The sequence below is a fragment of the Polypterus senegalus genome, chromosome 12 (assembly GCF_016835505.1).
Source record: "Polypterus senegalus isolate Bchr_013 chromosome 12, ASM1683550v1, whole genome shotgun sequence".
NCBI lineage: Eukaryota > Metazoa > Chordata > Cladistia > Polypteriformes > Polypteridae > Polypterus > Polypterus senegalus.
In genome coordinates this window covers 83,051,510-83,066,943 of record NC_053165.1, presented here as the reverse complement: position 1 = coordinate 83,066,943, position 15,434 = coordinate 83,051,510, and the positions used below count along the sequence as shown (strand labels likewise).

General features: G+C 43.0%; 1 protein-coding gene across 3 annotated transcripts in view; it reads left to right on the top strand.

Annotated features, from left to right (window-relative positions):
• Window positions 1-15,434, top strand: part of pde4a (phosphodiesterase 4A, cAMP-specific) — a 640,523-nt gene that overhangs the window by 429,224 nt on the left and 195,865 nt on the right. Inside the window, exon 1 of one of the 3 annotated variants that reach the window (XM_039772685.1) lies at window positions 11,330-11,774. The exons of the other annotated variants lie outside the window; for them this stretch is intronic. Coding sequence (XP_039628619.1) covers window positions 11,569-11,774 — 206 coding nt within the window. The 5' untranslated portion in view covers window positions 11,330-11,568. Of the gene's footprint in view, window positions 1-11,329; window positions 11,775-15,434 lie in introns of those variants that run through there. 3 annotated transcript variants of the gene reach the window in all.

Genomic DNA, 15,434 nt, shown 5'->3' with positions numbered 1-15,434 from the left:
CTTAATTCTAAGCAGTATGTGTGGAGACAACCAAGCAAAAAAATTTTTTTTTGTCTGTCAATATGGGGTGCTGTGTGTACATTAATGAGGAAAAAAATGAATTTAAATGAGTTTAGCAAATGGCTGCAATATAACAAAGAGTGAAAAATTGAAGGGGGTCTGAATACTTTCCGTACCCACTGTATAATGGCGCTCGTGTTGTGAAGGTGGGGGCGGCTGAACGCATGCTAAGGAGATGCTGTCGGATCATCTGCTGTCTTTCTGCTGCTGGCGAGCTGCTTGTTCTGCTTGTCCCATGCCGTTGTTTTAAGAGCTGGGAGCACATGATGCGTGTCTGCCAAAAGCAATCCAGCACCTGCTAGGTTAGATGTCCATGGACTTGTCTTAAATGTTGTCTCACTGTCTTGTCTTGCGTGATGTTGTAAAAACAATACTTGTCCTTTATTTCTGGCCCCGAGCGTGGTCACATCTCTTTCTCGCAGGACGTATAATGCTGCTCGCGTTGTGAAAGGGGGAGCAGCTGCTGTTGCTCTGCCCGTCGATCATTTTAAAGCCTGTACTGCCGCTGTCCTTTTTGCCACTTCGTGTCTCTGCTGCTCGCGTTGTGAAGAGGGGGTGTTAGGGTGGCTGAACGTACGCAAGGTGAAGTGGTCAGATCATCTGCTGCTGGCGAGCTGCGTGTTTTGCTTGTCACTTGTCATTGTTTTAAGAGCTGGGAGCAAGTTAAAGTGTCTCACGCGGGACTTCAAATTGTCTTCTGAGAAGATCACGTCTCGTCTCCCTAGTTTGCCTCCCCAAGATTTTTTTTTTATAATCGAGAGATAGCATCTTTCCAACAGTTAATACAGTCAAAGGCCAACAAAAAAATCCTCTTGTGTCATGTACTGTATAGGAAAGACTGCCACATTAGAACTGTCCAGAAGAGGGCACTGTTTTCCCATTCAAAAACTAGCAACTGTACTGTAGCATGGAGGGCTGTGAAATTCATATTTAGATGTCCAACCAACACAAAGAACATCACCATGATGAACAAGAATGTTTAAAATGCTGAACTTCAGTTCACCAATAGATTAAAGACAATATATGATAGTCTGATAGATAAGGCACTGGATAAAAGATTAGTAAAAGACAGTATATGATAGATAAGGCACTATATGACAGATAGGGGAAAGACAACCTAACTATTTTCTATCTATTGATCTGTCTGTCATAATGGATAGATGATAATAGTCACTATAATAGATAGATAGATATGAAAGGCACTATAATAGATAAGGCATTACAGTATATAATTTGGATACATAGATAAGACACTATATGACAGATTAGTGAAAGACAAAGTATCCTAATAGATGGCAAAAGGCACTATAATAGATAGACAGAATTAATTTTTTTTTGTTCCTGGGGAAGTTTGGTTTTTTATGAAAGCTCAAGAAATATATCCATCCATCCATTATCCAACCTGCTATATCCTAACCACAGGGTCACGGGGGTCTGCAGGAGCCAATCCCAGCCAACACAGGGCGCAAGTCAGGAAACAAACCCCGGGCAGGGCGCCAGCCCACCGCAGGGCACACACACACCAAGCACACACTAGGGACAATTTAGGATCGCCAATGCGCCTAACTTGCATGTCTTTGGACTGTGGGAGGAAACCCACGCAGACACGGGGAGAACATGTAAACTCCGGGTCTCTTAACTGTGAGGCAGCAGTGCTACCCACTGCGCCACCGTGCCACCTCAAGAAATATATAAATATTATAATCAGCAGTAACACGCCACAAATACACACAAGAATTTTTATTGTGTTATCGTGACGTGTGCAGAGAACAGTAAATGTCTTTCTTGCATGTCCAGCCAATGTGTTTAAAGGGTCAGTAGCTGTGTTACCCATCTAAGATGTGTTGAAATCCAAATAGTCCACGTGGACCTCCGAGTTAACATTTGCAGCTCACCACCTATTGGAGTGTATTTTAAGGTGGGGAGCCTCTTATGACATTTGGCATGGGATTCAAAGAGCAGTGCTAATGTTTGTGATGTGCCCTCTGTTGGATAATGCTGGCATAGCAACTGGACAGACATTCAGGAGGCACTTGTGACATTTACAGGAGTAGAATTTGTGGGTAGAACTGCATTACCTGGAAGTGTCTGTCGTCCTTTCCTGACAAATCTCAGAACACAATTTCCATCACTGTCTGCCACCAGAGGACAAAAGCTGATGACGTTAAGCTGTGGTTATCAATAGCTTTGGAGTTTTCTAAGCAGTTGTGGGTGGAAAGGCTTGTATTCAGGGCAGTGCTGACTCGTTTTATGGCCTTGTTGCAGGTTCTTTGTTTCCAAACTGAATTTCATAACGCACTACTCTTAATTTATTAATGGGGCAGCAGACTGTAGGTATACCTGGAGCCTTGATTAACAATCTATAATGCTACAATTTATTATGATAGAAAAATAATAAACTAGAAGTGTAATGGAGGTAAGGAGTGCCACTATAGCGTCAGGCCAACATTAAAATAAGCGACACATCCTGAAATGAGGGGATCAGGCGTTCAGCTTTGGAAGGAGCTTTGAAAATACCCGAGATTTGTAGCGAATCCAATTGCACTGTGGAGCATTCGTACACTTCCAAGAACTGCCGTGTTCTGTACTGCTTTTTAGCAAATGATTTAAAATGGAGAAAAATAATACGGGGTGGGGGGGGGTTAGACAACTTGGATATCTTTATTGATGAATACTCACTACAATATGCCATTCAAAGCAGTTACAGTTATGTTCAGTGACTTTGAAAGAGATGCTTACTTTTTTGAGGGTCATGCACTTTTAACTTTTTTTTTTATTATCAAATGGGTCACTCCAATTAAAAATGGAACCCTGCGACTTTCATGGTGGTATTAGCTGCCTTCTCGCCCGTGAAGTTCCCAGTAGTTCAGTGTTTTGGTGACATCTGCTGGCCATTTCTAACAAATGGCAGTTTCTCCAGGGCAGCTGACGTGTGTCTTCGGGTTTAATTTGCACTGTTAGCTGCATGTGCTGTCACTTCGGGGCATTGGGAGTCTTACATTTTAAAAAGGATGTGCCACTTCAGAGTAATGTAGCAACATCACCAACTGTTATTTTAAAGCGACTTCTTCAAATGATTTTGCATATTTATGTCCTGTCATTTTCTAACCTGCTTAGTCCAGACCAGGGTTGCAGTGGAGGGGCTAAAGCCTATCCCAGTCAGCATAGGACGCAAGGCAGGAACAATCCCTGGACAGGATGCCAATCCATCGCAGGGCAAACACACACACACAGAGGCCAGTTTAGCACTGCCAGTCCACCCAACCTACATGTCTTTGGGCTCTGGGAGGAAAGCCATGGAGGCGCAGAGAGAACTCCGGACACAAACCCAGGTCTCCATACTTCGAGGCAGCGGCACTGCCACTGCACCACCATGCCATCCATCTTGCATATTTGTAAATAAACAAAATATTTTAACAATTTCCCTTCACTTAGAATGTGTTGCACTTGTAGAAAGTTAAGTTGCTGGGATTTTAGCATTTATTTGTGAACAATGTGGCCAAGTTTTCATGCCTCCATGACTAAACATCTGCACAACCAGGACTGCCTGCCAGTGTTCTCAATGCCGCTTTGAATGATGAGTTACATCCCATAATAGTTGAGTAGCAGATCAGCTGAACTAGAACACTTCAACTTTCAGTTTTTGTTTGGTTTTTTTGCCGTTTTATGTTGCAATGGTGACAGTTCCTCATTGTGTCCTGTTCTTCGTTTAAAGAAGTAGTAAACTAAAGTATATAGAAAAATCAAAAGTAGTAGTTAAAGATGATAAAAGACGTTAAATAAAGCAATGCAATTGTTGACATCTGTCTAGGAACAACCAACAACTTCATGACATGCCAAATGTAGGGGTACTTCAACAGGATTCACTCTCTATGGCACGTTGATCAGCAATGCTGATGTCCCTCCACCTTGACTTCAGTTAGACTAACTGCTGCACTGTGCATGTTCACACTACCCATAAGCCATCACAGACATGTTGTATTGTGTCAGCTTTGATCCATTGTGGTTACTGCGTAATTTCCAAATTGACTTTACTTTTTGATGTACCCTCATACATTCAACAAATGCATTTTGAAAACTAATAGCTGTGAACAAATTAAAATTAATCTTTGAGAGTCAATTAAATCCAAGGTCAAATCACAGTACACAAGTCTCAAGTCAGGTTCTGTTGAACTTTTACCGTTGCGCTGTTGAGAGCATATTGACAGACTGCATTATGGTGTGGTATGGCAACTGCCCTGTAGCTGAGTAGCTGACACAAAGGCCCTGTGATGGCGGGTGAAAACTGACCAGCACATCATCAGCGTCCCACTGCCAAGTACTGCTGACCCGCAGTGTACACGGTGTCAACGACGGACTCACAGCGTCATCAAGAATGCCTCACACCTCAGCCATGGACTGCTTACCCTTCTCCCATCAGGGAGCCTTCAGTCGCTCGCCCAGGAACAATTTCTTTCATAACGCCATCACCATTCTGAACTCTCAACCCTCACCACTGAATAGCTGACCCTTCTGAATATCAATAACTTGTGACTTTACTCTATGTATATTTTCACCTGTTTACATATATCAATTCTGTATATAAAAATATTTCATATAGTTACATTTATTCATATTATGTATCTGTGCTACTATGGTATACAGGTATATGGTATCAATATCTATATACTGTTCCTTGTATATACTACTACCTGTACATTCAAATATCATTTATATTTATATATATATATTTTTTTTTTTTCTTCATGGCATTCGTAGTCTGAATCACATATTGATTGTATGGGTGGTTACCTACCAGGTAACACTTGTGGTTGGTCTGCAAGTGTGATTCAGAATATGAATGCCATGAATGTAGTTACCCCGATCTCGATGCTATCAAATAAACGAACCACACGCCATGGCGCAACGTAAAGAGGCTTCAGCTTTGGTGCTGACATCCGAGGTTCGATTAACGAGAGTGGGTGCAGTGAGTGTGTACACATGATGAGCCCAGAATTAGGGCGAAACACGGGGCGCGTAGTAAACTATTCAACCATATAAACTGCTCAAACAAATTAAAGGAACACTTTGAAAACACATCAGATCTCAATGGGAAAAAGAAATCCTCCTGGATATCTATACTGATATAGACTGGGTAATGTGTTAGGAACGAAAGGATGCCACATCGTTTGATGGAAATGAAAATGATCAACCTACAGAGCCCTGAATTCAAAGGCGCCCCAAAAATCAGAGTGAAAAAATGATGTGGCAGGCTAGTCCATTTTGCCAAAATTGAATTGCAGCAACTCCAAATTGTACGCAGCACTTTGTATGGCCCCTGTGTTCTTGTATACATGCCTAACAACATCGGTGCATGCTTCTAATGAGATGACAGATGGTGTTGTGGGGGATCTCCTCCCAGATCTGGACCAGGGCATCACTGAGCTCCTGGACAGTCTGAGGTGCAACCTGGTGGCATTGGATGGACCAAAACATAATGTCCCAGAGGTGTTCTATTGGATTTAGGTCAGGAAAGTGTGGTGGCCAGTCAATGGTATCAATTCCTTCATCCTCCAGGAACTGCCTGCATACTCTCACCACATGAGGCCAGGAATTGTCGTGCACCAGGAGCCACTGTACCAGCATAGGGTCTGACAATGGGTCCAAGGATTTCATCCTGATACCTAATGGCAGCCAAGGTGCCTTTGTCAAGCCTGTAGCGGTCTGTGTGACCCTCCATGGATATGCCTCCCAGACAATCATTAACCCACCACCAAACTGCTCATGCTGAATGATGTTACAGGCAGCATAATGTTCTCCATGGCTTCTCCAGACCCTTTCACTTCTGTCACGTGCTCAGGGTGAACCTGCTCTCATCTGTAAAAGCACAGGGCACCAGTGGTGCATCTGCCAATTCTGGTCTTCTATGGCGAATGCCAATCGAGCTGCATGCTGCTGGGCAGTGAGCTCAGGGCCCTTTAGAGGACATGGGGCCCTTGGGTGAAGTCTTTCTGGTTGTTTGGTCAGAGACATTCACACCAGTGGCCTGCTGGAGGTCATTTTGTTGGGCTCTGGCAGTGCTCATCCTGTTCCTCCTTGCCCAAAGGAGCAGATACTGGTCCTGCTGATGGGTTATGGACCTTCTATGGCCCTCTCCAGCTCTCCTAGAGTAACTGCTTGTCTCCTAGAATCTCCTCCATGCCCTTGAGACTGTGCAGGGAGACACAGCAAACCTTCTGGCAATGACACATATTGATGTGCCATCCTGGAGAAGTTGGACTACCTGTGCAACCTCTGTAGGGTCCAGGTATCGCCTCATGCTACCAGTAGTGACACTGACTGTAGCCAAATGCAAAACTAGTGAAGAAACAGTCAGAAAAGATGAGGAGGGAAAAATGTCAGTGGCCTCCACCTGTTAAACCCTTCATTCCTGTTTTGGGGGTCATCTCATTGTTGCCCCTCTAGTGCATCTGTTGTTAATTTCATTAACACCACAGCAGCTGAAACTGATTAACAACCCCTCTGCTACTTAACTGACCAGATTAATATCCCATAAGTTTCATTGACTTTATGCTATACTCTGATTAAAAAGTGTTCCTTTAATTCTTTTGAGCTGTATATAATATATATACAGTGTGTGTATGTGTATGTGTGTGTGTGTATATATATATATATATATATATATATATATATATATATATATATATATATATATATATATATATAGTGAAAGGCACTATATAGTGCCTGACCCGACACAGATTGGACACGGGAGGCATGTGTAAAATAAAAGGTCTTTTATTTCTCTTCAGCTGGAGGGCACATCTTCCCCGTAATCCCCCCAGCCACAACACAGTCCCAAGCACCAGTAACCACCAGTACAGCACAATCACTTTTCTCCTCCTTGGCACCACCACCACCACTCCTCCCTTACAGCCTTGTCCTCCTCCACCCGACTCTGGCCGATGAGTGGTGGTTGCTGGCTCCCTTTTATAGGTCACCTGGAAGTGCTCCAGGTGTTTGATCACCAAGATCCGGCGGGACTTCCAGGTGTGATGAAGCTGTTGTCCACATGGGCTCAGGAGTCCCAAACACAGCACTCCCTGCCGGTACCTGCGGGACCCAACAGGGTTGCCCCCAACTCCAATTCCCAGGGAGCCCTGTGGGAAACCGAGGCACTACACCAGCCCAGGGGGGCGGCCATCTAGCGTCCAGGGGGAGGTATTGCACTGTCCAGGGCTGCTCCCCCTGAATACAGTGTGTAGGGGCCCCCTGGCTGGGCATGGACGCCAGGCGCCTGTCACAATATATATATATATATGTATATATATATATATATATATATATACACACACACACATATATATACACCTTACAGGTTTGCCTCAACAACAACAACAATATTTATTTCTATAGCACATTTTTATACAAATGATGGAGCTCAAAGTGCTTTACAGGATGGAGAGAGAAAAAAGACAAAATATAGAAATAAAATTAGGCAATACTAATTAACATAGAATAAAAGTAAGGTCCCATGGCCAGGGAGGACAGAAAAAACAAAAAAAAAAACAGACAGCTGAAGAAAAAAAAAAATCTGCAGGGGTCCCAAGGCCACGAGACCACTCAGCCTCCCCTAACATCAATGACCTCAATCAGTCCTCATGGTTTACAGGCTTCACATGGAAGAACTTGGTGATTATGGTCATGTGGACCTCTGGCCTTCAATCCGTCAATGGAGGGACAACACGGTGCTTTGATCGCCTTGGTAAATCTGGGCCTAGACAATCGGGGTTCTACTGTATTATTAAGCAAGTCACACGTCATTTGAGTCGCTCAGTGCCTGTATTTGTGTTTATTTTATTTTCTAATTGGCCTTTTAAGATCCTGACCCCATTATGCCATCTGTTAGCTCTTGAAGGTGTGCAGTCAGGTTACACTTCATTTGTACGCTCTTTACTGTGTTTATTTTCTTTGCCATTCATCACGTACCTGCACTTCTCCTTATTGCCTTCAATTGTGTTTCTGTTTGCCAAGTGTATCAGTGCCCTCTGTGGAAAACAGTGAAGATTTATTTGTTAATGTTTGGAAATCCTCTAGTTTATTAGTGTATTTCATTTTATGCTACATGTTACTACGGTAAAACTTCGATATCTCAAGGTGAAATATCGATACAAGTGTGGTAAACTGTCTTCTATTTCTCTCGATTTGGAATGCTAAGTGATTTACATTAAACTCCACTGCTAAAGAAAATGTATTTTCCTTAACAAATATGTGATTTGAAAAGTCATGTGCTGTCTCCTTCTCTTCACCGCATTGAATTCTATTGCATTAAAGAAATTAGCATGACTTCTGTGTATTTGGTGCCACTTCCATGTGTTTTCTGAATTATCTTATCTTGTTCAAGGAACTGAAGCCTGCAGCAACGAGTCTGGTCTCCTGTGAGGTCGGGTTACACGTCACATGCAAATTTAATCTCTTGCCTGGTGAATTATCTGATGCTGTAGGAGCAAATCTCTCTCTGTTTATTTCCGACAATGCACTGCAGACTTTCCAGAAATAACGTGGCTTGCAATCAGGTAGCCTGCAGTCTGAAACCAGCTGGCCACCGGGATCTCCATTTCCACTAATGCAATTACTGATGGAGATGTTGGTGACTGTCGGGCTTCTCTTCTTTCTGGTCCATTCCCATGATGCTGCTCAGATTATTACACCGTTCAGACCCAAGAAAAGAGCATTCTGGTTTCACTTTTATTCCCATTTTATACACTCACTGAGCAAAAACTCTTAGGACCGCTACACGAATACAGGTAAGGGGCCTCCTTTTGCCCTCAATACAGCCTCCGTTCCAAGATGTTTGAAACATTGCTTTGAGGTTCTGCTCCATGTTGACATGATTGCATCACTCAGTTTCTCCAGGTTTGTCTGTAAATCTCCGGTTCTACCCCATCCCAGTGGTGTTCTGTTGGATTCAGATCAGGTGAAGGATGCTGAACTCCTTGTCGTGTTTATGAAACCAGTTTGAGATAGATGACTTCTACTCTGTGGCAGTGGTGCCTTATCATGCTGGAAGTAACCTTCAGAACTTGGATAAATTCAGGGCCATCTTAACGCATGGGCACGCTGGGCAGTTGCCTTGGTGGCACCATGCTAATCTATGTATGTTGTGACTTGCTGAGGGAGTGCACTGCTTTGCCCATGGGGGCCTATAATGCTGTTAAGATAGCCATGAAGGGATACACACAGCCGATAATCAGATAGACCCTAGAATACAAGATAGGTGTATCTGAAAATGCATGACACACCAAACCGTCTGGTGGATGGGCTATAAAAGTAGAAAACTCCAGTGAGCCAAAACCAGAAATCTGAGGCTGCAGTGGGCACAGGCTCTCCAAAACTGGACAGTTGAAGACTGGAAAAAATGTAGCCTTGCCTGACGAATCTCGATTTCAGATGAAAGGGTCAGAATTTGGCCATGCACCCAAACTGCTTTGTGTCAACAGTCAAGGCTGGTGGTGGTATTGGCGGTGGTGTAATGATGTGAGGCACATTTGCTTGGCATGCTTTGGACCAGTTAATACCAAACAATCAGTGCTTGAATTCCCTGTCCCATTTGAGTATTACTGCTCAGCATCTGCATCCCTTCAAGGCCCCACAGTTTATCCACCTTCTAACGGCTGTTTCCAGCACAATCATGTGCCATGCCACAAAGCCAACTGGTTTCATGAACATGACAATGATTTCAGTGTTCTTCAGTGGCCTTCCCAGAATCTCTGTGATGTGGTAGAACAGGAGATTCATGGCATGATTTTGCAGATGCTAGGTTAGAGTTCTGGTCAACATGAATCTCAAAGTAATGTTTCCAACATCTTGTACAATCCATGGCACAAAGAACTAAGGCTTTTTCGAGAGCAAAAGTCGGCCCTACCCTGTGTTGTTAGAGTGGTCCAAAGAATTTGCTCAGTGAGTGTATTTCCTGACCCTGTGGAATCTCTGCCTTTAAGAAGGTGCGATGTTTTGAGCACAAAATGTGTCCCTTCCTGGAATCTGGATAGGCAGACCAAATAATGTGGCCATTGAGGTGCATTTGACAGAAGCTTTTTTCCCCCCACAAGGCAATTCATAAGATCGGGAATCATAACAATGTTTTTTTTATATATGCATTATAACTTGTACCCATTTAGGATGAGCGACTCGATGAAGGTAACACAGAAAGTCAGAAGTAGATGTGAAGCGTCACCCTTGTGGTTTCAAAGCCCAGTCCAGAGCTGTCTGGCCATTCTGCTTTTAGCCTTTCACATTTCAGTACATGAAGAAACACAGCAGCAAATGCAGACAAGGAAATGAAGCAACTTGCACCTCTGAAATACCAGAATATGACAATAAAATGTCACAAGACCAACCACTATGTCTCAGTGTTGGAGGCCACAATTTCTCTGCTTTCAGTTCTCCACTCCCTTGTGTGAGAAGCAGCCAGTTATGGGACATTTCTTTCTAAAAAAAGAATAAGGAAATAAGGGACTGCATTAAAAAATAAATATCTACTGTATATACGGGGGGCCTAATTTAATAAATAGCCAGTGTGACACCAGCAGGAAATGCCTTTTGGTATCACTCTTCCTTTTCATACAAGCTCTTGATAGGTTGACTTCCCCCTTAATAACAAAGTATTTGAGGAACTGAAACCTTATCTGAAGTCGGTTCATACAGTACAACGTGAGCAGTCAGCTTCGCCCTTGTTTTATATTCGTTATTATTTTGCCTTTGAGGAAGGTGCTATTTTTGTCCATTTGATTTGCATGGGACAGCTGCTGCTACAATTGTACTCGATGTCTTTTTGACTGCTTTTTTGTTATAACCATATTAATGTGACATAATGTAATACATATGTTTAGTTAGCAGTGTCTGCTCGCGTGTGTTTTATCAGTCAGGCTGCATTTGAAACTTCTCCTGGAGCAATAGTAGTAGTGGTGGAGGAGGAGGAAGGGTTTGCTGTCTTGTCTAGAAGCCGATTGGGCGATAAGATGTTTTGGCCATGTTTACAGCAAGTGACACCACAACTCTTGGATCTGATAAGCTTGACGGGGAGTGAGGTTGGGGGTGTGTGTGTTATTTAGCTCTTGTCACTCGTATATTTTTTTTCATTCGTTTTCCACTTGTTGCCTTGACAGCATTATAGTTGGAGGCCACCTGTGTAGAATTAGGGGCTTGTTCAGGCTTACACTCCTAAAAAAAAAAATTATCTTCAAAACGGTTTCACGGCTTTCAGAAATCAAGAAGGGTAGGTCTGCGTCGATGGGACTAGGCTGCTTTCTTACTGATGCAAGAGGTTAATAGACAGGAACTCGCTGCTCGGGTGACTGAAAAGTGACTTGGCATTCTTTACGGGACAGCGCAGCTCACTGTCCTTTTATCAGCAACACTTGTGTCTTTCATCCTCCACCCCCTTTTTTTTCTCCTGGCTTCATTGTGGACTAAATTTGAGACGTTCTAGCTGCAGGCATCCATCGGACCCTTCTGGAAAAAAAAAAAATGAACGAGAGGCAACTCCAGCGACAGTACGCTATGCGAAAGATGCCGCTTGGGGAGTCTCAGGAAGAGGACAGCACCTTCACATTCCCCAACCCTCCCTTCTCCCCTGCCGCAGAGGGGCCAAGGAACTCCGGTTCCCTCTTCCGCCGAATGAGGCTAAACCGCAGCATCCATGAATTCAGGAAGTCGCTGAAGATCCACTACAGGTAAGGGCAAGCGACACGGGCTGAGGGCGTGAGGGGTTCGGACCACCACTGACGTAACCCCACCCAACTGCTGACATGCTCCAAGTGGGGAGTGTTTGCACAGGGTGTGAGATATCATAGATTACCGCTTCACTCAAAAGAATGTGTGAACAGGGTCTGACCAAGAGGTGGTGGTCATGCAGGCAATTGGGACACCATGACACCCAGCTTGAAACACTCTGGCTTCAGACTTGTAGAACGATTCGTGTGGACGAGGCTTTGATATCAGACTGCAGTGGAATGAGATAATCGAGCAGTCATTGTGTGTGTGTGTGTGTGTGTATTATATATATATATATATATATATATATATAAATACATGTGTGTGTGTGTGTGTGTATATGTATATACATACAGTATATACTCTGTGACTGTGTGTGTATATATGTATATATATATATATATATATATATATATATATGTATGTATGTATGTATGTATGTATGTATGTGTGTGTGTGTGTGTGTGTGTGTGTGTGTGTGTGCCTGTGTATATAATATATATTTATATATATATATATATGTCCAATTCAACGTTGCTGGTAACTATGCCCGCAGCATTGGGCGCAAGGCAGAAACCAAGCTGTCACATGGTCCTGTCACACCCACACTCACACAGAGCCACATTACAATCACCAGTTAACCTAACATTCATGTATTTAGGAAGTGAGAAGAAAACCCAAATTCAGTTCAGCACAGCATTTAAAAGCAGGACACTGGATGCCCGAGTTAACAGAATTAATATGTTGTGATGGAACCAGGAGCGTCGGGGAGGTCCAAACACGCACACACAGTGAGACGTCATCTTCTTCTTTCGGCTGTTCCCATTAGGAGTTGCCACAGCAGATCATCTTCTTCCATATCTTTCTGTCCTCTCCATCTTGTTCTGTCATCCCCATCACCTGCACGTCCTCTCTCACCACATCCATAAACCTTCTTCTAGGCCTTCCTCTTTTTCTCTTCCCGGGTTAAAATAATGGAAGAGTTTATTAAATCACTTCTTCCACCAAGTTGTAAACAGCACAAAGACACAAGTTTTCTCTTTCCACAATACCTTTCTCTCACTACCACCGCACTGTCCTCCTCCAACTGAGTGTTGCTGTACGTCCTCCCAGCTCCAGCTTTATTATGGACCCGGGAGGACTTCTGGTGCCAGGCTGACTGCCCAGTGGAAGCATTTCCGGGTCATGTGTAAGTCCATTTTAACAGGGAGCTTGTCTCCCTGCAGTGCCCTCTTGCAGTACCCAGTGACCCTAGCAAGCAGGGCTGTTCTGCCTGACTACAGCTCCCTGGCATGCCCTGCTGGCTTCCCACTGGGCACAGTGACTGAAAAATGGTGAGACCTGTCCAGATATGTCACTGGTCAAAGCAAGTGAATCCATTAAATGACACAGGTGGCTGTCTAGGACGCTGTCTTCCGAGGGGCGCAGGGCACACACTCCGGACACCAAGGGGGCAAGTATACTAGTACCGACTACCCACTATGGGCAATGAAGGGTAACCATTCAGCCATCCATATACCCATTCATCCTGCCTTAGGCCCCAAATGGGCTTCGACTGGCACCGCCACAGGTTTACATTTAAAGGCATTACCATTTGGATTCAGCAGGTCCAGCAGGCTGTTCATGAAGTTTGTTCCATTCACAGTTGACCTGTTTGAAGGCATCCGAGTTCAGAATGACTCACCTTCTGTTGCCAAGATTAATAATAAGCATCAACAGGATGGTGCGGCCCTGTTTTCGTCAGTAATGTGGACGAATTCAGACAGCATTTCAAAGTGTGAAACACACATTTCAGCTTTAATTGTTATGTGTGCTCTCCTTTTGCTTTTACATCCTTACGTCGACGTTTCTTTGAAGACCCTTAATGTGATCAATGTCACACTCTTGTTTTTTTAATGGTGAAGAGAAAAGAATGTGTTACCAAAATAGAAAAGTTCACTTTGCTCTAGATGAGCCACCAGAAGTAATAAAGCGCATTCAAACTTGTAGAAGAACCGAAAGAAGTAACTTTTTAGAGCATCCCCGGGTCCTTATCTTTAAATTGTTTTTTTTTTTGTGTTTAAGGACCGTAGGTGTGCTTGTTTCGGTAGTGTTATGATAGACTAGTGTAATTTTATTATCTGTTTTTTTTTTTTTTTTATTAATGTTATTACAATCAATACATAGCAATCAAGTTTTTACAAAAAAAAGAATTATGTTAAGAACAGATCGATCCCCACCCCTGAGAGAGAGAGCAAGCCAAACGGTGTAAAATTTAAGGCTTGTAAAAATACCTAAATTAATAAATTCTCTGTGCTTTATAAACTTATTTTAAAATATTACTGATTAGATCCTGCCATGGTTTGAAAAAAGTCTGTATGGATCCTCTAACTGAGTATTTGATTTTTTCCAACTTCAAATAATATAACACATCAGTTTCCCACTGACTTAAAAGAGGAGAGTTTGGGTTCTTCCAGTTTATCTGTTTTTTAATGTGATTCGGTTTGGTTTACTCTTGTTCAGCACTCCTAGGCGGGCATTGCTTTGGATTTCCGTGAGAATCCTAAATCCAAAGAGGACTGTTTCATTTATATTAGGTAGAATGCCCAGAGGGGACTGGGCAGTCTCATGGTCTGGAATCCCTACAGATTTTATTTTTTTCTCCAGCCGTCTGGAGTTTTTTTGTTTTTTCTGTCCCCCCTGGCCATTGAACCTTACTCTTATTCGATGTTAATTAATGTTGATTTATTTTGTTTTATAATTGTGTCTTTCATTTTTCTATTCTTTAATATGTAAAGCACTTTGAGCTACTGTTTGTATGAAAATGTGCTATATAAATAAATGATGTTGTTGTTGGATCACCTATTCACAGCTATTAATTGGATAGCAGGGGTATTCGCCTTGGTAATACATTATATACAGGTTGAGTATCCCTAATCCACAATTCCAAAATCTCTCCACTGTTTGAGAGATGATATGGTGCCACAGGTGGAAAATTCCACACCAGGGGTCTCTTTTATAAAACTTCTCTTGGATTCAAACATGAACGGTGGACATTAATGATGTACTGTATCTGCACATTCAAAACGGGTTTATACTTTCAGAGTGGAAAGTGGGGGTCCTCTGTGAAGCTCAAAGTGCCACAAAGTATTGAGCATCATGAGTAAATGACACACGATTGACAAGGTTGGGAAATGAGGTGGGTTCCCAGTGAAGCATCAAGCAAAAAAATCGAGGTTTGTGCTCAATAAACTGACACGCTGACGCATCTTCAAATGTGCCATGTGGCAAAACTGCAGATGTCTTGAACATCACTGCTCACGGTTAACAAAGCAGCTTCGCGCTCACTAGGTGCCCTTATTGCTCTGCACTGCTGCCAGTTGCCTTTTTATTTTGGCAAAGCATGTCATGTTTTATGTATGCGCACTCATTGGGTGTCGAGCCTCAATGATCACTTAATGTCCTCCAGCACAGTGCGCTTGATGCATTGAAGCTTGGATCAGATCCTCCTGACCTGTCAGTCATTTCTCTGAGAAGTGACAACAAGTGGTCAATATAAGCTGACGAAAAACATTCTTCAGTCCAAATACGCAGCATTGGCCTTATTAAAAGGGATCTTAAATACAGTAGAGACATCATAT